The sequence below is a fragment of the Ursus arctos genome, unplaced genomic scaffold, assembly GCF_023065955.2.
Source record: "Ursus arctos isolate Adak ecotype North America unplaced genomic scaffold, UrsArc2.0 scaffold_13, whole genome shotgun sequence".
NCBI classification, from domain to species: domain Eukaryota; kingdom Metazoa; phylum Chordata; class Mammalia; order Carnivora; family Ursidae; genus Ursus; species Ursus arctos.
The window spans coordinates 38432675-38458837 of record NW_026622797.1 but is presented as its reverse complement, the minus strand read 5'-3'; the positions used below and the strand labels follow the sequence as shown (position 1 = coordinate 38458837).

At 34.6% G+C, this 26163-nt stretch overlaps 1 protein-coding gene across 36 annotated transcripts in view; it reads right to left on the bottom strand.

Moving 5' to 3' along the window:
* TRDN (triadin) overlaps positions 1-26163 on the bottom strand; it is a 362517-nt gene that overhangs the window by 144590 nt on the left and 191764 nt on the right. For 14 of the 36 annotated variants that reach the window (XM_057311074.1, XM_057311078.1, XM_057311076.1 and 11 more), the window contains 2 exons: positions 7417-7470; positions 3276-3305 (listed from right to left, as the gene is read on the bottom strand). In XM_057311074.1, the coding sequence (XP_057167057.1) occupies positions 3276-3305; positions 7417-7470 (84 nt within the window). Of the gene's footprint in view, positions 1-3275; positions 3306-4419; positions 6817-7416; positions 7474-26163 lie in introns of those variants that run through there. The other 22 variants (XM_057311075.1, XM_057311079.1, XM_057311077.1 and 19 more) reach the window with 5 other exon arrangements.

The following is a 26163-nucleotide window of genomic DNA, read 5'->3' as shown; positions in this document are numbered from 1 at the left end:
TGAACCAGGCAAACGATGACTTCATATTTTTACAAAAATAGTTTTGACCTTGAAGAACCGCTGACAGGGTCTCAGAGACCCTCAGGAGTCCTTGACATTTTGAGAACGTCTGATTTCAGAGATTGTTGCCCTGGTTCACATGAGAAGTTAGAAAACCAATGTGAGGACACAAAGGGCAATGTGAGGTGAGAGCTAGAGGACCGGGAGCTGTGAATGAAGATTAGCCTTTCTAATTATTTTAGGAAAGATTAAACAAAAGAGAGTTCAGCCAAATTAAAAATTCTAGAAGACTAAATGCTAGGGGCAAAGGGGAGACAGAGGTTGAAGCTTATGCCAGAATTTGTGTCGCTGCGTCTACAAAGAGAGTGGGGCAATTACATAAGAAAAAATAAAGAATAAGCATATTTTATAGAGAAAAACAAAATTTGATGGGACTTTGAAACTAATGGAAAGTTAGAAAGAATGTGTGTTGACAGATGATGAGTAAAGTGCCTATATGGGGGAGAAAGACTGGCACACAGGGGAAATTTCAGTAGAAAAAGGCCTATAAAGGGAACCCAGTTGAATATTCAAAAATGTCCCTCCCCTTAAGCTAAGCTATGGTAAGAACAACAAAACTGATGGGCAAAGCTCAGTGGAACCAAGGGTCTCTCTTGTTAAGGTTTCTGAAAAGGACTTGATGGGACACGGGGAATAAGATCTTAACATGAAAAGCAAATCTTCAGAGTTTACTATGTAGGAAGCCCTTTGATCCTTGGTGCACAGATCATCTTTGATAATAAGGAAACTGCTATGTACTTTTGTTTCTGCATTTTAAAATTCACTAAGAAAAGAACTTCCCAGGGCGTTCTAGTTAAGCCGTAAAGCCCTCCTGATTTTTTTCTCTTCCAGGAAAGTTGTCAACCATTAGTATCTTTGAACTGTACCCCAAGAGTTTGAATGTGAATAGAAATAAACTTTGTATAAAAGAAAATGTTGAAAATCCAAATTGTATCTGGTAATTTGTATTAAACATTCTTATTTGAATAGACATATTTCCGACAGAGGCAGGAAGCCTCTATGGAAAAGCAAGAGCCAAGACTCATGTCCGTATATCTCTCTGCTCTGCTCAACAGGAGAAAGGGAAATAGAAACTCATGAAACAAAATCAAATGACTGCCTAGAATAGCAGGACATTGAGTCTGTTCTCCTTTATACGCTGGAAACAATGAAAATTATTCTAGATAGCTGTCTTTTTTCTTAAACAGCATAATCTTCACAAATACAAAATTTTTCCAAATAAAAGATAAGAGATAATCTATGAAACTCTTTGGAAATAATAATAATAATAATAATATAATAAAAATAAATAAGGGTATATGTTTTATACATTTTACAGCTGGTGGTGGACACTGGATCGCTTGACTCTCTATGGCAAAGCTCTGCCCAAGCTCTCCAGGCTCTTCGAAGTATTATATAATGATTATAAACAATTTCTCAAAAAAAGAAAAAGAAAATGAGGCATCTAATCCAGGAAAAATAGAACAAAAAACCCTGGAAGCATAGCAATGAGAAAAAAAAAAAAAACCCAGATATAAAGCCTAAAGCGATGCAGTTTGTAATTTGACTATTGTTTCATATACCCAAAAGTCTTCTAATACTTTGGTTTGATTACTAATGAATGGAAAAATAACTGTTCATATTACTCTTTTTCCTAAATCAAATGGTAAATTGTTCTTTATTCCTAAGAAGGAATGGTGGGGAAAGATGAACACTTTTGAGGACTGTCTATATCAAAAACTGTGCCAAGGACTTGCAACTTCTTTTTTCTTGTAATGTCTCTGTATCCTCACCACAGTATTGATCATGTAAATGATGTAAGTTCCAGAATACACCTAAAGATTTGTTATGCATACATGGGGAAATAAACACACTAATGTGTCTTAGTTGGCTTTATTATGATATCATGGTTTTGCTCTCACTGAACAAAGAATGGCCAGCTAAAATATTTTTTTCTGTCTTCTATCTATGGACTCTTAGATTCCTGTTTAATAGAAGTAGAATGTGAGTCCCAAGCTGCTACAATTATGTAAAATTCTGATGATACTAAATATAAAATATAACACTTGCTTTCTATTTTTCTCAGATTGTATGAACACTAATTAGAATATTATTGTCATTGTCAGAGTTAGAAATGATTGCTTATATCTTCACACTATTTTTACTAAGAAAATAAGCCTAGATTAATAAACAGTGGTGATATCTAGACCTTGTCTGAGTATTGTCAGGGTACAGAAGAAACATCTCTCTAAATAGAATCACAATGACTAAGATGGTCTTAATATTCCTCTTAGCTTGATGAAATTTTAGACAGGTGTCTTCCTGATTATAGGCCCACAACCTCCCTTGTATTAGTACATTTACTTTACAAAACTTGCAACTGTAAATTCTTTCTCTGTTCTTTTGAGATATAAATCTGCTACAACCAGAAATATCTTTCTCAGGACCTAGGAGACATCCTTTTGAAATGTAATCATCAACAGATATAGTGCTCCTATATCCCAGTCTCTATGGGAGGGTAGGAGCCTAACTTCGATAAGCAGCAATTAATAAACACAGATGGCCTAATCACAATGACGACCGCCCCACACCCCAACCGCCCAATGTCCTCCAATACCTTCCACTAGCTCATCTCAGAGCTTAAAAATTCTCAGCTTTTCTGTTTCACTGGTGTTGGATTTTGCTTATATTGCGATGGACTTGAGATCTATTGCAATAGTCTTTAATAAAGTCTTCCTTACCTGTTACATCCCTTTGAGTGCATATTTTCTTTGACAGAAAGGAATATTTTACTCCATCTAGGACATTCTGACAAAAGGAGATGGTATGCAGGGGATGCACTATGGTTTATTTGTTATTTGCAACTTAACAGAACAAAGTAGCATCAGATGCTGGTCGGTGTCAGAGATGTAAGTAGTTAGTAGAGAAACACAGTCTATATCTTTCACACTTTTGAAATTTGGTAAAACTTCTAATGGAATGGAAGATCTGGGATTTTGAGAGGTTATGTTTTTTCCCCTAGATCTTGAAAAGACAAGATTTATAATTGTTTTTTAAAAAGCAGTGCACCCTTTTATATGAAGTAAGGGAGAAAAATACATTCATGAGACATGTCTGCATAATATAGATCCAGTTATCCAAAGGAAACACAGGCGAGATGGCAAGCAAAACCCAACTCTGGATTTTGGTAAATTGTTTACACAAAAGGCATAGTGCAATTTTTGCATTAAACATACCTTCCTTCTTTTCATCTTTTTTAGCTGCTGCTGAAATAAAATAAAATAGTGTTAAAACATATTAAGTGATCGTTCTTCAGAATACTCCTGGGAATATGAGACTGTAGTCCATGTATTCATAAATTGAGTTGTTATCTATGCACAAATATATCCATCCAAATTCTGCAATAAGAGAATAACCAGAAAATATTATGTTATGTGAAGTTTTTTTAAAAAACTCAGATATAAGCATAAAACCAAAAAAAAAAAGAATTAAAAATATATTTTTTACATAGATAAGTTAAATAAATAAGTACAGTATGTGTTTAGTATAAGTTCATTTTAGGTTAGAAATAGTTACATCTGAGAAAACCACAAACATCTCTAGGTCTATGCCAAAAATGGAGGTGATATTTCATAAATTATCTGTGCCTAGCTACTAAGAAATTATACACCAGTTTATTATATGCATTTATGACAGTAGTGTTTAAAATGTCCCATTTCAGCGAGGGGCAATGACAAGTCCACCCTCCTTTTAGCAAATGTATGCCATCTTTACACAGAGAGAAGGCACAGCACACTTTAATCACCTTTGAATTTTGACTTTCTCTGCGGTAGAATTCATCTAACCCTGGATCATGAGTCTAAATCTGGATACAAATTGTAACTTGTAACATTTCAGGGAGGCACTCAGTCAGTTTGGGATTGCTCCAGGCAAGATGACCCTTGGTTCTGTATAAAGTTCATTCAGGAGCCGAACCCACTCCAAGAAGTCTTAGACCACAGAAATTGAATCAAAGATCGTGCACATCCCCATAAGGTAATCCTGCCTGAGTGAGTTAGAATTTGCCGGGCCGCTTAGACCCAACATCTAGGACTACTTTGGGTGTTTAGTCTGTGCTACAATTACCAAAGCACTTCCATGTGCATCTTCTCGCTGGGGCTTCACCTAGACCCACCTAAGTCTTTACTGGCTACAGAAAATTCACTGCCTAGATGGCCCTCCATCTGCTCAACATACACCTGCCCGAAAATGAACCCTCACCTCCCCCCTTACGCCACTTTCTTTCCGTGGGACTTAGTTTTGACAATTATAATCATCTTATTCACCCAGGCCCAAAAGCTCAGCACCATTTTAAATTTTTCCTTTGTTTCATTCCTTATATTCTGTCAAATATTTCTTCCAAATGTCCATATTAGTTGCATTTTCCCCAAGTCATTGATAACTATCATAGTCGAGGTTGTCCCTTATCTTGATACTGACAATAGCCTTTCAGAATTATCACTATTTATTTAAGCCATCTACACTAGCAATGCTTTTTTTCTCTGCCAGTTTATTCTTTAGTCATGCTCCAAGCCCAAATGAAGTCATCTTCACCCATGAGGAATCCCCCAACCCCCAACTCTTATTAAAAATCACTTTGTCTTAACTATGACATTTATTATCTCTACAATTCAATTCAACACTACACGATATTCTATTTATGTTATTATTTAAATTTCTTAGATCTCCAAATTGTAATCTGTTGTATAGAGTCATTTATTTCATACTCTTCTCTGTCTCAAAACTCTGTTAAAATTTTTTAAAATGTACTTCCAAAGAAAGTGTGCTAAATCATAATAATAGGGTTAAATACGCACACATCTGCACACAGCTTATATAAAACTAGAGTCTAGGTATTTTCTTTGCCACAAAAGTAAAAATAAATAAATAAATGGACAGATATAGTCTAGTCTTTTATCACACTGCAAGTATCACTATCAATTTTTCATTTTATACTCCAAAATATCAGCCTTTGCTAGAGCAATACTGCCAATGGTGTTCAAGCTCTGTCTCCTAATGAAGTACATGCAAATATTAATTATTTCTACGCATTATTTAATTATGTGGCTGTGCTATTATAAAACCTAAGAAAGACCCATGGAAGATGTGCACAGCACAAGTGATATTTATCCCTGCTTGGTGTCCCTGCTTTGATGTGTCATTGCCATTTTAGTGAACAGCCCCAAACTCCTGCCTCGTGTACTATGTTTAATCAACACGTTCATATAATTTCCTTAGAAGAATGTTTCTAACAAGACTTTGAAACTCTAGGGTATTAATGACTCAACAATAAATCTTTGATTCCAAAAGAATAATTTCTGAGGCTGCCTTGTCTAGCCTAGCTGGAACGTAAAAATGAAGAGTCCCGGCCCCAAGCTCAAATTTGAAGCAAGTTTCCAGATATCTCTGCAATTTCCTCCCCCTTGAATTCCTCTGATATGACACAGAAGTAACATTAAAATCCTGTCTCGAGTCGTAGTTCCACAGCCACTAAAGCTCTCAGAAGCCTCAATCAAAGCAGAAGTGTCCTAGGGCAAGTGTGTTTTTATGAGAACATATATACATTAACCACAATGATTCTTTGAACTGGTAGCCCTTTGCTGGAGGTAATGACTCTGAGCTGCATTTTCATGAATAAAACCCCCAAAGTGATCATATTTGTTCTGCCTTCTACATCCCATAATATTTGTTATACTCTCCTAAAGAAGAATCTGTTTTCTTGAACAACCTGCTGATTCAATGAAAATTAAAAATTGGTATCATAGCTCCTAATCACCTAGTATATGCAGTGCTTATAAATAGCATCACTGAGTCAAATGGAAGACAGTCAACCCATTTTACCAATATTTAATACGATGATTCTGCATACGGTTGAGTCCAGGGTAAATGCAGCCATGTTATATGTTATACGCTGAAGAGTCTGCTACAAGGGTCTTCTGCCCAGAAACAAATGTAACACCATCTAAATGCATGTCTTTAATGCTAGATGTTGCATAATATAGCATAGGGAAGAAAGCAAAGGTTCTGTTAGGGGAGGAGTGCCAGGATGGGTTAAATAGGTGATGGGGATTAGGAGCACACTCGTTTGTCATCTTGGGTGTTGTACAGAAGTGTTGAATCACTATATTGTACTCCTGAAACTAATATAACACTAACACTGTATGTTAACTAACTGGAATTAAAATAAAAACTTAAAAAGCTAAAAAAATTTTCCTCTATTAAATATTTTACCTTTTATTCCCTAAATGTCATCTGTGAAGTTTTCATAGATGACAAAAGTCAGAGCACTTCTGTCCTTCCCTTATGCCTTCATCGAATTACTTTTCATGGTTTAAGAATAAGGGTCATATCAATCATATTCTATTCTGTTCACTTGGAGATACACAGGAGTTGGAATAGCTTTCTCAAAGAATGTGATTTCAGATGCTGCTCTCCCTGCTTGTGCTCTCTGTGAAATAAATAAATAAAATCTTTAAAAAATTAAAAGTAAAAAATAAAAAACTTTGTAGGAAAATTATTTTAAAGAAGTACTTTTCCAAAAATGACGATTTAAAGTATAAATATTTTGGGATGCCTGGGTAGTTCAGTCAGTTAAGCATCCAACTCTTGGTTTCAACTCATGTCATGATCTCAGGGTCCTGGGATTGAGCCCTGAGTTGGGCTCCATGCTCAGTGGGGAGTCTGCGTGAGTTTCTCTCTCTCCCTTTCCCTCTGCCCCTCTTCTCTCTCTCTCTTTCCCTAAAATAAATTTTAAAAAATAAATGAAATAAATAATCAATATTTTTCTAAAGGTCTCTTAAAGAAACGACTTTGATGACCGAAAGATATTAGTAAGTGATGAAACTGATTTTCTCAGATGGCTTATACAAACTAGGGTGATTTCTTTGTAGTCATATCTGAAACCCAATTTCTGCAGTCTTAATATAGATGAAATAATATTAATTTAATAACATTCTGACAATTTTTCTAATATGATGCAAATTACAAGGTATAACTGAAAACACTGGAAAAATTGTATATTATTTATATCTCTATCAATCTTTCTACCTATCATCTATCAATCTATCTATGGCTTATTTTTAGAAATATAAGTAAAAGCTCAATGACTGAAACTTGAAGTCAACATACTAATTCTTGGGTCCTTCATGGTTCCTCCAACTAAAAAATAAATACTCAAAATGTGTATTTTCACGCAACCATATTTTCTGTAATAACCCAGCAGATGGCGCTATTCTGCAATAAACAAGCTTTTGCTTTTTGTCAATAAAGTGTTCCGTACTTAAAAAAAAAAAAAGAAGAAAGAAAGAAATAGAATGTTTAAACTGTTTTATTGCTTACCTTGTGCCGGAACTTTTATAGTCCCTTGTTTGGTTTCAGGAGCTTTCCCTGGATCTTATAAAGAAAATAAATAAATGACCATGAAGTACCATTTCAGAAAGATAGTTAACGCCCTAAAAAGGGGGAGATTAGAAAATCAAAAACAAACGTAAAACACATTGCCCTTAGCACTCAGAATTTTTGTTAAGGAAGGTGCACAGTTGGTAGGGGGATCACTAAGAAATTAGGTTTATTGAGACCAAAAAAAGAAAGTTTCTCAAAACTGCCTTACTGTGACGTGACCATGGAGCACTTTGCATTTGTTGGGCACCTGAATTTGAAAATCTCAGAATTCTTGGTAAATAATTTCTGCATTACCAAACTTTTGAAATGGATGGAACATTTAGACATAAATAAAGTGGCTCATAGAAGCTCATTGAATGACTAATATGAGGATAAAGCCCAGGACAACTAATACCCAGAGGCTGGCGTGGACTCAAGACGCCATTCCCCGCCCTGCGGCGCAGTGAGCTTGGTCCTGGGCAGCGTGTGTGTCCCGACAGAATAACAAAACTTCGTTTTGAATCTCTCTTCCTTCTTGTCATAGGGTCTTTGTGTGTTTTTTTGTTTTTGTTTTGTTTTGTTTTGTTTTTAAAGATTTTACTTATTCATTTGACAGAGATAGAGACAGCCAGCGAGAGAGGGAACACAAGCAGGGGGAGTGGGAGAGGAAGAAGCAGGCTCACAGCAGAAGAGCCTGATGTGGGGCTCGATCCCATAAGTCCGGGATCACGACCTGAACTGAAGGCAGATGCTTAACCACTGAGCCACCCAGGCGCCCCAGGGTCTTTGTTTTTATTTTTTCAGAATTTTCTCTTTAAAGAAACAGGATACAAAAACACAGATGGTAACTACTTAAATGTATTATTTAATTAATTAGCATGAAAATAAAGGGGAAATAAAGATTTCAAAAAGCAATGCTTATCTCCCATTTCACTAAATAATAGTTCCTGATTATCTTCCGTAAGCTTTCAATAATTAAATTAACATTTAATAATATGGGAAGGAAGATTTGGTCATTTGTTATGGATGTTGACCTTTATTCATTCGTTCATCACATATTGATTTGGGACCTATTACGTGTATACACTAAGCTATGTGTAAATGTCGTAGCTGATACACATAAATACTCAATCTTTTGTTTAATTATCAAATGTTGATTATAGCTTATTTAATATTACACTTTTAGAGTTATAAAATAAGATCGCATCAGAATAACTTGCAAAGAATCAAAGTTTCCATGTTTTTTAGGCAAACGAAAGTTTTGTTTCTAATTTATGTCTTACCTCTTGTTGGTGAGTTAATTATTCATTTATATCATAATAAGGATTATGAAAATGTCAATTTTGCATTCTGCTTTTTATAAAAATTATTTGATTCATATGTGATTTTAATTATTACCCTATTTATTATTCAGAGAAATTATTTTTTGCCAGAATTAAGTTGATTTCATTTTACCTATGATCTCTTTATTATTTTTTTCCTTTCTTCAGGAGGAAAAATCCATGCCAGCTTCATGCTAGTGCTATCTTTGTCACTCCCAGAATAAACGGTCTCAATAATTAGTCAAGATTTATACACAAATATTGAATTTTTAACTAATGTATTTCTCAGAATTGCTCTAGCCCTATACCTACATGACTAGCATCTAGTGGTCACTTAATAAATATTGGTAAATGAAAAATTAGATGAAAGGATAGGTCCAAAAGATCACCAGAAGGACCCTAGACTGCTCTGGTGTTTCAATCTTTAAAGATCTCAGAATATCAGAAAATTGTAAAGTAGTTCCTGATTTTTTAAAAAGAAGATTTGAAAATTGTAGTCAGTATAGTACCTTAGAATTTTAACAGCTGATTTTCCTATCTTCTCTTTCTTCTTTATGTTTTCTTAAATCATGGCTCCTAAAACAATCCCTCCATACCAAAGATTGTACCTCACCTCCGAGTACACCCAACTGTGAATTTGGGGGAACTTTACTTACCCTATTACTTCTCCCGTTGGTCATTCAGTTACTCTGTCAGCTGCTTTCTCCCTCAGTGATCAGGGGTCAGATCATGCTCCTGACTATTCAGCATTCCCCATTTGAGTATTCTGACAGGTGACAGACTTAGCTCTCAAGCGTCACATCTTCACTAACCCTACCCAGTATCTGTTTGGCTCTGTGCACGTTGAGTGGGCATGTTTTAAGGGCTCATACTCTATGGACTCTTTTTTCCTGCTATGTCATAACTCCCCACCCCTCTACCTCCCTCAAATCCACCCATCCACCAAGGCACAGTGATACACTCTGGATACTGTTCCCAAGTAAAAGGTGTTATTTTAAAGGGGGCATTCTACAGACAGTGTCCACCCACAAAGGAATAACTTTAATGGAGCTAATTCTCAATTCTGTCACAGTAAAATATGGTTTTTCCTTCATAGTTCCATCTAGTCTTTCTCTGATCTCAAACTTTTAAGTAAAAATTAACAGTTTAAAACCAAATGCTTTCCAACAAATTTGCCAACTTGCATTCACCCAACATCAGTCTCAAATCTATTGAGGACACACGAAGAGGTGAGATTTGATATCTGCTTGTGTACAGCATTTCAGTTTTCAAAACTTTAAGGAAGGAGTTAACTCTGAGACCATAAATGAACAGCATTAAAGCCACACCAAAAATTGCAGAAGAGTGAAAATACATTCAAATCCACACAAATTTTTATTATAAATAATTGTTCTGTCTTTTATTACTGCCAACTACAAAAGAAACTAACTTTTTTATTAGGGAAATTTTCAAATATCTATAAAACTAAAGAAGAAAGTATAATGATCTCCATGTACTTAACACCCATTTAATAATCAAGTGAGAGCCAGTCTTATTTTTCTGTGTATCACTCACTACCTCCTCTACTTGCATCCCAAATGAAAATTTTATTATGGCAAATGCAAATGATTTCACTGTTCCCAAGACTGATTTGATAATTTTCATAGTTACATTTTTGAAATAAAATACAACAATTTAAATAAAAGTTCAGGAAGATAAGAAAATTCAACTAAAGATTATAATAATTCTGAAATTAATAAATAATAATATGGACCACGAAATCAGAGACAGGATGGACCTAGATTAATATATCAGCATAATTTTCTCAGGAATACTTTAGTAGAAAATTATCTGAGAAGTTAGTATTCTCAGGCTCCTGAAACATGTGTTTATATAAATTTTCAAGAATCAGATAAGCCAAATGGAACAGTCTGATTTACAAAATGGAAAAAATATTATGAGTCTGCAAATGTTTTGTTAAGGAATCAATTTTCACATACAGGTTTAAATATTCATTTAATATCATAAAGTTTTTCCTGTGGGGCTCTGTTTATATTGACTTCTTTTAACATGAAGGGTAAATCCATTGAGTTTTCAAATTTAAGTTTCACATAACTTTATTTTTTTAAGATTTTATGTTTAAGTAATCACTATACCCAATGCGTACATCTCGAGATCAAGAGTCACATGCTCTACCAGCTGAGCCAGCCAGGCGCCCCTTCACATAACTGTAAGAACAAATGGACTGCCACACCGAGTTCAGTGGTGATCTTTGACTAACGGACAGTAGATGAAGAATAATTTTGTAGTGATCATACTTACATTTTAAGTATTTCTAAACGATCCTCCAGTTTCCCTCAAAATAAATGATTACATTTATAATGTTTTTATTCTTTTTTTAAAAAGATTTTATTTATTTATTTGAGAGTGACCGAGAGAGAGAGAGAGAGAGAGAGAGAGAGAGAGAGAGAGAGAGAAAATGAGTTGGGGGGAGGAGTAGAGGGAGAGGGAGAAGCAGGCTCCCCACTGAGCAAGGATCCCGATGATGGGGGGGCTCTGTCCCAGGACCCTGGGACCATGACCTGAGCGGAAGGCAGATGCTTAACTGACTGAGCCACCCAGGCACCCCTAATATTTTTATTCTTTAAAGTAAGTTGAAGGGCGCCTGGGTGACTCAGCAAGTTGAGTGCTCCACTCTTGTTCTCAGCTCCAGTCGCGATCTCGCGGTTGTGGGATCCAGCTCCGCGGTGCTCAGCGAGTCTGCTTGTCCCTCTCCCTCTGCTTCTCCCTGTACCCCTCCCCTCACCGCTTGAGCATGTGTGTGCTGTCTCTGTCTCTCTCTCTCTCAAAAATAAATTTAAAAACTCTTAAAAAAAATAAAGTTGGAAGCAATCATTTTCTCTTTCAAATGTAACAATCAATATCCCTAAATAACATTTAAATCCCTTCACAAAACAGCAAAATACGAAAGAAAGAGCAGAAGGAAAGAGAGGTGAGTGATCTGACAAAGGCAGGAGAATGAGCGGCAGCAGGTGGTCAAGTAGTTAATGGTTTCTGATGACTTGATCTTCCTCCTGGTCTTTTCTCCATAACAAGCCCAACGGACTCAGCAGTACAGATTTCTATTCAGTGTGCGATTATATTTTAATTATTTACTTACAAAACTATAGTTTCCTACTAATCTATAAATTCCCTGTGATCACTGATGAGTTATTTATTCAACTTCATAACTCTAGCACCTAGCAAAATACTGGGAAAACTGTCTTTCATAAACATGTAAGCAATTGATTGCATTAAAAAAACCTAATTACAAAAGGGTAAAAAAATCTAATTGACCAGTTTCAAATGAGTCATTAAATTTAGGACTCTTTCATTTTTAAGATGATAAAAACTAATTCAAACTCTTTTTCTCTTTGATCATTTATCATATGATACGCAGAAAGTGTTTTAATTTTAAATTTCAGAACTTTATTTTCACTACAGTATAGTGTGACCCTGGTTGCAATTTGGAATTTTTTAGAATTTCACTATTTCAAACAAATTTACAACTTGCATGGATTTGGTAATCTAGGAATTCTGTTTAAAAGCATGACACGAACCAATGTTTCTTTAGGACTCAAATTACAAATCAATTTCATTCATTAATTTTCCAAAAAAAGAAACAGAAACAAGTCTCCAAAGCCATCTCTTGCTAGTTCTAGTAGTGGGAAGCATTTAGATTGTTCTTAGGTGAGAAAACTAAACATAGAAAAGTTGAATAACTTTTCCACAAACCAGGAAAGAAAGAAAGATTTACTGGTTCAGCAGCTAAACTTTGAACCAGCAATATGAAACCTTGATCTATCAAAATATATACATCCTTTTTTGGAATAAGATACTAGACTCTAAAGTCAAATCATCCGGCAATCTAATGAACTGCTAAATTAAGCCTTAAATCATTGTTTTTTATTCTTATAAAATCTAATTCACTATTTTTAGATGTAGATACTCTCGAAACAGAGAAAGGTTAACATTTAAGCTAAAAGTTATTATATGCTTAAAAGGTCTTAAGCTAAGCCTCTTGTACTTCATGGCTCCAGGAAAGCATATTTCAGAGGTGTTGCTTCATCTGAGTATGACAATTACCCTATTGAGATGAAATTAATCATGAAGCAGCCTTCGGCCATCCTGTCTGACCAAGGGGACTGAAGCCTGAAAGGAGGGCCTATTTGCTGCCAGATATGCAAATTGCAAAAGGTGCACAATGCAGAAACATGAATAATTTATCAAAATAATCTGTTATTGCTAGAGGTTAAAAATCTAAATAAACTGGCAGCATCATTTACAATAGGTAGCATAATTTAGCTTCTTTTATTCCCCCAGGAAATCTTTATTCCATCAAGCAATGTATTCTGTTTTAGGATCAAAGTAGTTTTTAACTTAATATCTTAGCATTATAGAGTGTAATTCAGAAGTAAAAATGATTATTTCATGTCTGCTAAAATAATCCCTTGATTTTTTAATCTTTAAGAAAACATACTATCATTTCAATCGAAACCATTCTAAGCATTTCTTAATTTGGAAAAAAAAAAGAACTTTGATGTTTTCATTAAATGTAAGTCAACATCTATTTATAGTTTCTACACATGGAATCAGCTTTTCCTTATATTATTTGGAGAGAATTAAGCATAGGGAAAAAAACCTTGAATTTCAGTCAGAATATTCATTGTTAGAAAAATGTACATTCCCCACTCATGGCACTGCCTGGTTGTCTGGATAGAATATGGTAAGAAGGGAGTTTAGAATTTAGAGTTGAAGACCAAGGTATCAATTTATTTAAATGACTAAAGGAAAGAAACTTTTTAAAAAAATTAATATACGTTATAAATGAGACACAGATCACTTGACCTTCTATCCGAAAATAAATGTGTCTAAATATGTGTGTGTGTATGTATGTGTATATACACAGGCATGTTAAGGAGAGGGCTGACTCCATTAGGTTAGGAAAAGCTTCCTGCCCTACAGCTAGTAAAACAACAAAATACAATGTCATCGTGGGAAGATAGGAGGTTGCAATCTTGGAGATGCCCGATGGAGAGACACCTGTCTTAGAGGAGTCCCACATGGATCTGCCTAAAGCAGAGGTAACCCTTTCTACCTTCCACAGCAACTTTCTAAAATCCATGACTATGAACACCAGTAAGAGTATTTGAAAATGTTACCTATATTATGTTTTGATACCAAATTTTTTTTATTATGTGTTTTCTTTTTATTATTGAGGCTTACTTGGGAGTTCTCCTTTACCATAATTATGGTAAATTACAATAATTATTCCTTTGTTAGTATTTTAAAAACAAGCATTCTGACCACCAACCTGGACCAATTCTCTTAGGAGAAACATACACTTCCTAGTACATTTAAGACTCAAGTAGCTAGGGTGCCTCGGTGGCTCAGTTGGTTAAGCATCTGCCTTTGGCTCAGGTCATGATCCCAGGGTCCTGGGATCCAGCCCTATATTAGGTTCCCTGCTCAGTGGGGAGCCTGCTTCTCCCTCTCCCCATGCTTGTGCTCTCTCTCTCTGTCAAATAAATAAATAAAATCTTAAAAAAAAAAAGGCTCAAGTAGCTATTTGATGCTTTCGTTGAAATAAATGTTACAGTTTAGAAAATTATTGCTTTCCCATTATAAATTATTTATTTCTTTAGCAAGGATTGCTTTTGATTCTTTATGCAAAATAAAACAAAAAAATTTTTAAAGAAAGTCAGGAGTTTACTTGAGAATAAAGAGTTTATTGAGAATATAAGCTAGTTTATTATACACACACAGACATACATACACGCACAATGAAAACAGAATTTGATTGTTCAGCCACAGTTTCCAGTTAAAATTTCAGTCTTAAAAATTAAGTGAGGTACTGTTGGTAGATCCTATAACTCACAGTTTACGCATAGAACGGGGAGTGGTTTCCTTATTAAATGACATCATAGAACAGAACGATCTTATTTCAGCCTTTCAAAAATACCAGTCGCTATTGTTCTAACATTAGTAAACAGTGTCTGTGAATATTATCATACTGTTTTTCACTTTTCTAGAAAATAAGAAATGCACACCCTTTTTACCTAATTACCCAATTTGGAAATGTTATATAAACAAACAGAATTGTAAGTGTGAATGTAACCCTACAAAAAAAATAAAATAGTAAGGATAGTGAAGGAAAAAACTGAGAGCAAAGACTGTTTTATTCCTATTTGTATCGTCAGTCTCTAACAGAGTTCTTGGCACTGAGAACGCATTCAGTAAATGTTTTTGCATGAATAAATGAATAATGATTAGGAGACAAGGTGTTTGAAAAATCATTGTTATATACCTGAAAATTGTAAACCAAATGGGTAGCAATTATCTTCATAAAATTGCTCAGACTCATTGAGTCTTTTTTTTTCTCTCTATAGTACTGCAGATGTCAAAATCTGAAGATGTTATAATCAGCCTCAAAGAAAATCTAAGTTTCTTGTAAAAATAGCAAGGTTTATAAAATGCAGATTTATTACACTGATAAGTTAGAATGATTTCCAAAAAGAAGGAATCCTTAACAGAGGGTCCTAAATAAAGCAATCTGAGGAAGAATTCAGAGGTGTATTTTTAAGCGAACACTTTCTGCTAAATTTTGTTCTCAGGTTGAACAGAGTGTAGGGAATGAACAACACCCAATTTGGTATTAAACAAGAAAATATTTCTCCAAATATTTACTGAGGCCCATCACTCAGCCTTTCTTCAGTATTTAGTGCATGTGCGCTTCTTGTGAACAAAGCACCACGACACCTAAATATAAGAACTAGTTCCACTCCTTAGGGGCACGTCATGAAAAATGCTAAATAAAGGGTATAGTAATGTGAGTTTCAGTACTGACAATCTTTAAGGAGGTAAGATATAGATAAGTCTTGAAGGAGAAATAGAGTATAGAGCAACAGAAGGGGTGAGGGAAAGAAAGGTGTAAAGTGGGATAATGGATCAATCTGGCTAGGGCAGAAGAATCTGGTTGGTGTTAGTGAGAAGTGAAAATAAAAATTTAAAAATTGTTTAAATGTAAATTATGGTCAAAATAATTCACTTTGAAATCTCAGCAAATGCCATGTGCTCGCTCTTTCTTCCTTTCTTCTTGTTTTTTTGAAGATTTTATTTACTTATTTATTTGAGAGAGAGAAAGAGAGGGAGGGCACAAGCAGGGGCAGAGGGAGAAGCAGATACCCCGCTGAGCAGGGAGCCCAGCACAGCTTGATCCCAGGACCCTGGGATCGTGACTTGGGCCAAAAGCAGATGCTCAACCATCTGAGCCACCCGGGAGCCCCTCAAGTTGCTTTTCCACTGAGAAGAATTTTAGTAATAAGGTATAAGAACAAGCCAAATAGTGTTGGTTTCAACAAGGTCAAAGAAAGAGGATATTTTAAAAAGGAGGAAATAAACCTCAGAATTAAGAAAAGAGAGAAACAATTTCTTTTGTTATCGAGGTAGCCCCTGGCAACATTTGTGAACATGAATTGGGACGCAGACAAAAGAAAGCCTACTTTTTTTGATGTCAATCTCAGCCTATCAATAACCAGTGTTGTGACTAGACTGGCCCTTGTGGTTCTTATTATGATGGCAAGACACCCTTAACAACAGCCATCAGGGAACTCGGGGAAAAAAACCCCAAAAACCGTTTGTTATTTGGAAGTTCTGGAAATTACATGGCCTATCCGGGGCCACACAGTGATGTTGCAGGGGAGAGAGAGAGAACGAGAGAGGGAGAGAGTGAGCAGGCAGGTCTGAGGTTCTTGCTTTTATTGGTGTCACCCTGGACGGACCTTGAGGAAATTATGCTCAGTTAAATAAGTAGACAGAAAAAGACAAATACTGCATCATTTCATGTATATGTGGAATCAAAAAAAAAAAAACAAAATGAAAAAACAAAACAAAATTCATTGATACTGAGAGTGGAATACTGGTTGCTAGATGGGAGGGATATTAGGGGTTGCGAGCAACAGGTGAAGGGGGTCAAGGGGTACAGGCTTCAAACTACAAGATAAGTCATGGGGATGTCATGTACAGCATGGTGACTGTCGTCAGCAATATCGCATTGCATACTTGAGTTGTGAAGAGAGTGAATCCTACGAGTTCTCATCACAAGACAAAAAACCTTTCTTTGTAATTTTGTATGGTGATGGCTGGTCACTAGACTTACTGTCATGTTCACTTTACACTGTATACAAATATCAAATCACCATGTTGTACTCCTGAAACTAATATAATGTTATACGGCAATTATATCTCAATAAAAAATCCATTAACCATAGGGTTTTGCAAGCACTCTTTTTTAAAAAATAGTACACAAGGGTTCCCTTTTCTCTACATCCCAGTCAAGACTTGTTAATCCTGTCTTTTTGATAATAGCTAGTCTAACAAGTGGGAGGTGAAATCTCGTTGCTTTGATTTGCATTTCCCTGATGGTTGGTGATGTTGAACATCTTTTCATTTGTCTGTTTTTAAGTCCACACTCCTTCCAAAACTCTAACTTTTTACTCTCTCATTTTATGCTTTTGTTTCCACATTTTACATATTTTTAATTTGTGTTTCTTTTAACTAAATATTGTATAGTTAGTTGTACTATTTTGGTCTTTTAACCTTCATGCTATCTTTGCAAGTGATTAATCTACTACCTTTACTATATATTTACCTTTACCCTTAAGATTTATACTATCATGTGATTTCTTTCCTTTGACTATATTGTGCCATTCCTCTAGTCTGCAAAGTTTCTGTTGAAAAATTTGCCAATAGAGTCTCATGGGAATTCCCTTATTCATAACAAGTTGATTTTGTCTTGCTGCTTTTAAGATTCTCTCTTTAACTTTTGTCATTTTAATTGTAATGATTCTTGGTGTGAATCTCTTTGGGTTCGTCTTACTTGGAACTCTCTAGGTTTCTTGGATCTGGACGTTTGTTTCCTTCCCAAAGTGAATCTTCATATATAGTGAAAACACTTTTCAAAGTGCTGTTTTTGTACTAAACGTGTCTGCACTGAAACTCTTGAAGAGTATTATCTCAGTTCTCAACAGTCTTTTGGTCTCCTGGTTGCAAGTCCTATCGATTTTCTCTCTGATGAGGATACCAAGGGTTGAGGTGACTTATGTGAGCACAAACCCCTCACTTTTCAGGGAGAAACTCCACATTTGTGAGATTCCCTCCGATTGTGGTGGGTTTTTGGTGAGACCACATCTCTGCCTCTTCTATCCTTTTCAGTGTGGTCCTTTTATAGTCTGTTGTGAAGGAGCTGTTAGGCTAGTTTTCAAGTATTTTTCAGAGAGACTTGTTCCATATATAACTGTAGATTCAATGTGTGTGTGGTGGAGGTAGGTTCAGAATCTTCCTATGCCACATGTGGATCACCCCATTAATATATTTTAAGGATGAGGAAACTGAGGAAGAGAGCCAATGAATTATTTGCCAATGTCACACAACTACCAATTGGTTGGGATGGGATTTCAACCTAGACCATGTGTCTCTAGGGCTGATATTCTGAACCCTGATGTGATATGATGTTGCCACTTCCTGTCTGATTTTTGGTGGTGAGATCTTTGTGAAAATTTTATTATAAGTGTTTCTTATATTGTTATAATTTTCAAGTTCTAAAAGAATTTTAAACGAAACAATTACAAAAGGAAACAGTCTTACTTTTACCTTCCTTAAGATTCATTTCACCAAAAATTTAATATTTTACCATGCTTCTCCCCATGTTCTATTAGCCTTTAAAACAGCACACATTTTAATTTGATAGTTTTATTGTTTTAATTTATCATTCAGAGAGACAGAGAGAGAATGTACTGTGTATATCCATATAGAGGGAGTGACATGAAGGAAGAACAACGATACTTATAGAAATTCTATCCTCGTGGCATGTGTAGATTAGGGAGAGAGATAGAAACATTGTGAACAAAAGCCACCACAGAAGGGATAGATGCCTTAAGAAAAGTCCTGGTGAAGTGCTATGCAGGCTCAAAGGAGGAAGATAACACTTGCACTTTGGGAACAGGAAGTTTCCAGGAAATGATAGAATTTGAGGTTGGATGGGAAAGAGTGGTTGGATGTGAAGATAAAGAGAAAAGTAGATGAACACTAATAAGGGCCAGCTCTGTTCTGTGTCAGGAGTTACCAAAGCATACTGTATTCATATGGCTGTAAGCAGAAAGAAACTTTGTTCTTTCAATAACTACTGCAAATTCATTCTCTAGATTTACTTTTCCCCATCTCTTGGATAAAAATTAGGAAAAGACCCTATAGCTTTCCTGGTCATGTTAGATAACAAAACAGCAGTCTCTTTTCCTAAACATTTAAAACATCCAAATTTGGTGTAATATCAAAGCTCCCAACTTTTATCCCAATTAAAAATTGTACCACAGCTCAGCTTGAGCTTGCCTTGGGCTTGGAAGGCTGAAAGTGGGAAGGATGATGTGGGATTCCTGTCCCTTTTCCTCACTCTGTCCTCCACCCTCCCCATCTCCCCTCCAGGGTAGGAGCAAAGAGGAGGAAACAGGGATAAAGGACATAATCTTACTTGATCGGCTCAAGTGTAACTTGAGTATGGTGCCACTTGTCCATGTCAGATGCCCCAAACTGATGGATTCCACCTCTCCTATGGCACTATTTTGGATTCCTTGAAATCCTTCCACTGAAGCAATCTGACTCTTGTTTCATTGTGGTGGGAGGCCTCTTCTAGCTAGGTGCTATAGAACCCCTCAGCTTCCTCAACCTGCTCCCATTACTACCATCTTTACTTTGCTGCTATGGATCACTCAAAGACAATTTCTCACTTTAGACTTTTCCAGGTGTGAGACAGGTACTAATGCATGAATCTGCCTCCCCCCAGTCCCCATTTTAGGGGACACATACCAAGTTTTCTGAAGCTCTCTAACTTGATTTAAGATAAAGGAGAAATATCATCATTCTCTTTCTCTCTCTCTGAGTATGCAGAAAATGCAGCTCAGCAACAACCCCAAACCAAAGTTTTCATCTTCCCAGTGAAGATTCATTCATAATATTGAACTTTTTAAAAATGTTTGTATAGCAGAATATATGATTTTTCAGAACCTTGAATATAATGCCCAGGAGTTTCTTAAGTCCATGTAGAATATGGTTATGTGTCGTAAGTGCCCTTTCATACTATTAAATATAATATTTGCTTTGATTGAGTAAACCATTTTTTTAAAGATTTTATTTATTTATTCATGAGAGACAGAGAGGCAGAGGGAGAAGCAGGCTCCCCAAGGAGCAGGACTCCATGCCAGGACCCTGGGATCATGACCTGGGCCGAAGGCAGATGTTTAACCATCTGAGTCACCCAGGAGTCCTGAGTAAACCATTTGTCTGCTGTGACTACCTAATGTCTATATTTGGTTTCTCATGTAAATAAGTATTTAAGACTAATTCTCTGATATCTCATTCATTAAAATACACAAATATAAATTATGTACTATTTATATAGAAGTTTGATTTTCTTAATGGAACATGTAATGTAAATTCATCCAGGAAAAGAATAATGTCTAAATACAGACTAAAATAATGATTGCCATCTTAATTGTTGGCCAAAATCTAGAAATTGTTACATCTATAAATCACTTCTAGTCCACTTAAAATGATAAAAGCATGAAAATCTATTTATTGTACATCTTATAATAAATCAGTTTTGATATTAACACATCTTATTTAATTAAAAATATGTTATTTTTGTGATTTATGTTGATTATTTAGTTATATATAAAAAGTAATATACCATTAACTTAAAATTTATTTTTGTAGTGAAAGACAACTATACACTTCTAAGTATGATGTATGTTGTATTTCAAATATATCAATAAATTTGAAAATGTACTATTATCTATAAATTTAGAAAGTTTAGAAATTCCTCATTTGGATTTTAAAAATAGATCTTTCATTGTCAGTTTTCTATATTTAAATTATATATTAGACAACTTAATTTTTTTAAGATTTCCCAAACTCATTAAATATTAACCTTACAAATCCAAATTTCCTTTTTTTAAAGAAGAGCTCTTCTCAATTTTCTATGAGATAAACTAGAAAAGGAAATTGAAAAGTACTATATTTTATGTAGTAAAATAACTACTAAGTAACTAAGTAACTAAAACTTGGTTTGTTTCTCCCAAGAGTCACCAAAAAAAAACTTACCCTAGGATTAACAATGATATACTACTGTTCATTTTTTAGTGTGTTGAAGGAGAACAACAGAAATGTGTTCACCCAGGGCAGTAGAACACGTAGTATTAATAATAGTAGTAGTAATATATGTAGTAGTATTAATAGATTTTGACCCCAGGCTCCAATTTCTTTGATCCAGAATTGAGACATATTTACTGTTTTCAATCATTAGTATCAAATACCTTTCTATGAACCATTTTGTATTTTTTCCAATTGCTGTCAGTTATATTACATATTCCTATGTAGAATATTTAAATTTTAGTTTTGCACATCAAAGATGATTATAGAGTATCACATTAACTAAGTAATTCTAATACTAAAATTTTTAGTATAAAATTTTAATGTCAGTGAAACAAATGCATGTTATTTGGTGGATTGTGTCTTTTTCATATTATATTTTGCATGTAAAGGAATACACAGATTTTTAACTTTAGGAGTATTTGCAGATATAGGGGTTAACTACCATCCCCAAACAATACATAATTTAATTTTTAGGAAAGAATGCCAATGACTGCTTGAATGAGATTGAGCATACCACACTTTAAATTCTACAAATATCAAATGTATGTATTAGTACCTTCAGATCTGTTTCATATCTAAACTGCTTGCTTCTCTAAGATCTTAATTTTAAAATCGTCCCAATTGTAGGTCGCAATTTGTATGCATAACATGCTATGTTCTTCATGCATTTCTTTATTATTTGTCATTTATTGAATTCAAAGTTACCATTGTTCTTATCAATACACAAGAGAAACTCATGCTCTGTTTTCAGATATTTCCTCACTGTTAGATCTCAAGAGAGACTCTTAAAGATTGTGTTTCTGTGTTTGAGCCTGGCAAGTTTCTTTTAGCTGGGAAAGTGGTTTATAACACTGAATGTAAATCACGTGAATGATTTTATTACACCAAATTAATTCGTTTGACTATTCTGACAATATTTTAACATACAACAAAATCTAGATTAAAAAAATTCTTTAAACGATACAATTCCAAAATTACTAAAATGCATTCTAGAATTTAAATAATTTTTTTAAAATTCTAGAAATAATTCAAGATCAAATTCATATAAAAACAATCAAATTCAATAAAAGCAAATGAATTATAAATCCTTAGTTAACTAAAAAAAGAGTAGAGCTAGATATTCTTCTTCTATTTTTGACTAAGATACATGTTGCCATTATTTGAATATTTTAATAGAGGTTGATATTTTAAATAGTTAAAGTTCTTTGGGTAAATATGTTTCTCTTATATCAATATCATTGCTTTTATTTATAATTAATATAATTTTATTAGTACTATTTCTATGGCAAATGAGATAAGTAGTTAAAGGAAAGCCTTGGAACACTTCTATTTTGGACTTCTTATGTGAAATAATGCAATTTCTTCTTGTTTAAGTCAAACAATATGAGATTTTCTATAAATTTGTTCTACAGAAATAAGCTGTTAATATTGTTGTTTTTTTTTTAATTTTTTTAAAGCCAGAATCATTTGTGTTAAAAGATTTGCCTATGTTTATATATGGCTAACAAAATGATTTATTGGAAACTTTTTAGAAATTATATTTTCTCTTCATTGTATATGCACCTAAAATAAAATACATAATAATACATAATGTAAAGTTTCAAACTTTACATTAAAATTTTTAGTTCAAAACTGTAAGAAAAAATGACATTATTTTTGAAAAGAGGTGATAAAACTTGGAAAGATGCTGGACCAGGAATCAGAACACCTGTGATTTAGTCCGGGCCTGGCTGCTTATCTGATAAGGTTATAACACAGATCAAGTGAAATAATTTATGTATCCATTTCAAAAAGGCATTCCATTTAAAGATAAATACTTCAAATAAACACATTGCCACCCATCTTTTGCCCCTCAAGTTTCCTTTATTTTAGAGTTCCAGATTGATTTCAATAACTGACCATTTGGGCCACTTGTTTATTCTCTTCCTGTGCTTTAAAGTCCTACTCCTATGTTTTAAATTCACCGATAAAGAGTGAGCCCACAGGCGCAGGCCAAGATGGTGGTATGCGAAGATCCTAACTTACCCCCTCCCACAGACACAACAAATCTACAGTACAAATCTACATATGGAACAATTTCCTTTGAAAAAGACCAGAAAACTAGCTGGACATCTCCTCCACAACAAAGGATAAAAGGGTCACCTGAGACAGGTAGGAGATGCAGAGATGCAGTCTCACCAAAAACCCTACCCCTGAGCAGGGTCCCATAATCGGGCGGGATCTCTCAAATCCAGACCTTCTCCCTTAAGAGTTTACCCCCACTAAACCAGCCTTACAAACAATGTGCAAGGGACTTATTTAAGCTCGAGAAAAGGACACTAATTAGTGACAAGAAAACATAAGAAAGTATAAATCTCACTGGTAAAGGTAAATGTATAGGAAAGGTAGTGGATTAATCACTTACACAGCTGACATGAAGATTAAAAAGACAGAAGTAGTAAAAATAACTATAACTATAGTAATTAGTTAAGAGATATACAAAATAAAAAGATATAAAATGTGACAACAAAAACAAAACATGGTGGGGGTATTAAAATGTTAAATTTTAGAATGTGTTCAATTATAAACTGCTATATTGCCTGAAAATAAATTGGTGTGTGTGTGTGTGTGTGTGTGTGTGTGTATATATATATATATATATATATATATATATATATATATATATTCTCTCTGAGCCTCAAGTGAAAACCCATGTATACACACAAAAGATAATGAGAAAGGAATCTGAACATAACGAACGTTAAGAAAGTCATCAAGCCACAAGAGAAGAAAGGAACAGAGAGAAATTACAAAACCAGAAAACAATTAACAAAATGGGAATAAGTGCAAGCCTATCAATAACTACTTGGAGTAAACAGACTGAATTTTCCAATCAAAAGGCATAAAATAACTGAATGTATAAAAAACAAAAAAGACTCATTTATATGCTGCCTACAAGAGAATTACTTCATACCTAGAGACATACACAGACTAAAAGTGAAGGGATGGAAAAAATATTCTATGCAATTGGAAACCAAAAGAAAGCTAGAGTAGCTATACTTACATGAGACAAAATAGACTCTAAAACAAAGACTGTAATAAAAGATAAAGAAGGACATTATATGATGATAAAGGGGTCAATCCAGGAAGAAGATATAACATTTGTAAATATTTATGCAACCAACATAGGTGCACTTAAACATATGAAGCAAGTATTATTAAAAACCTAAAAGGAGAAACTGACAGCAATACAATAATAGTAGGAGAATTTAATACCCCCACTTACATCCAGATAGAAAATTAATAAGGAAATATCAGTCATAAATGACACATTAGACCACATGGATTTATTAGCTGTATAGAGAACATCCCATCCCAAAATAGCAGAGTACACATTCTTCCCAAGTGCACATGGAATATTCTCCAACATAGATCACATGACAGACCACAAAACGAGTCTCAATAAATTCAAAAAGATTGAAATCCTACCAAGCATCTTCTCCAACCACAACAGTGTAAACCTAGAAATCAATTACAAGCAGAAAACTGGAAAAATCACAAATACGTGAAGATTAAACAGTGTGCCACAGAACAACCAATGGGTCAACAAAAAAAAATCAGTGAAATTAAATATACCTTGAGACAAGTATATATAGAAATACAAAATACCAAAATATATGGGATGTAGCAAAAGCAGTTATAAAAGGCAAGTTTATAGCAATATAGGTCTACCTCAAAAACCAACCAAACAAAAACATCTCAAATAAATAATTTTTCACCTAAAGGAATTAGAAAAAAGAACCCACAAAACCTAAAGTTACTAACAAATAACAAAAATCAGAGCAGAAATAAATGAAATAGTGACTAAAAAGATGATGGAAAAGATTAATGAAACTAAGAGCAGGGCCTAAAAAAGATAAACAAAATTGACAAACCTTTAGCTAGTCTCAGCAAGAAAAGAAGAGAGGGCTCAAATGAATAGAATCAGAAATAGAAGAGGGCAAATTACAACTGATACCACAGTAATACAAAGGATCATAAGAAAGTACCATGAACAATTATATACCATCAAGTTGGACAACCTAGAATAAATGAGTAGATTCCTGGGAACAGACAATCATCAAAGACTGAATCATGAAGGAATAGAAAATCAGAATAGACAGACAACTCCTAAGGAGACTGAATCAATGATCAAAATACTCCCAGCAAACAAGAGCCCAGGATCAGACAGCTGCACTGATGAAATCTACCAAACACTCAAAGACTATTTAAAAATAATTTTTCTCAAACTCTTCCAAAAAAACTGAAGAAGAGAGAATGCTTCCAAAGTCCTTCTATGAGGAGCATTGCCCTGATACCAAAATCAGACACCACCACCACAGGGAGAAAAAAATTACAATATTTCTGGTGAATATAGATGCAAAAATCATCAACAAACTATTCGCGAACTTAATTCAACAATAAATTGAAAGAATCAAAAATCATGATCAAGTGGGATTTATTTCAGAGATTCAAGGATTGTTCAAAATTTGCAAATCAGTTGACATGATACACCACATTAAAAAGAAGGATAGAAACCATATGTTCATCTCTGGGAGACTGTGTGGCTCAGTCGGCTGAGCTCTGGAATCTTGGTTTTGGCTCGGGTCTTGATCTCAGGGTCGTGAGATCAAGCCCCACTTCAGGCTCTACACTCAGTGGGGAGTCTGCTTGAGAGTCTCCCTCTCCCTCAGCCCCTCCCCCTGTGCTCTCTTTTTCTCAAATAAATACATAAATCTTTTAAAAAATCATATGATCATCTCAATTGATTCAGAAAAAGCATTTGATAAAGTTCAACATCCATTTATGATTAAAAGAAATCTCAACAAAGTGAGTATAGAGGTAACATATTTCAACATAATAAATGCCATATATGTCAAGTTCACAACTAATACAATACTCAGTGGTGAAAAGCTGAAAGCTATTCCTCTAAGATAGGGAACAACACAAGGAAGTCCACTCTTGCTTCTTTTAGTCGGTTCAGTATTAGAAGTCCTAATCAGAACGCGTAGGCAACAAAAAGAAATAAGAGACATTGAAATTGAAAAAAGAAGAAATAAATCCATCCTCACTTGTGGACAACATGATTTTGTATATAGAAAACCCTAAAGACTCCACCCTAAAACTGTTAGAACTAATAAAT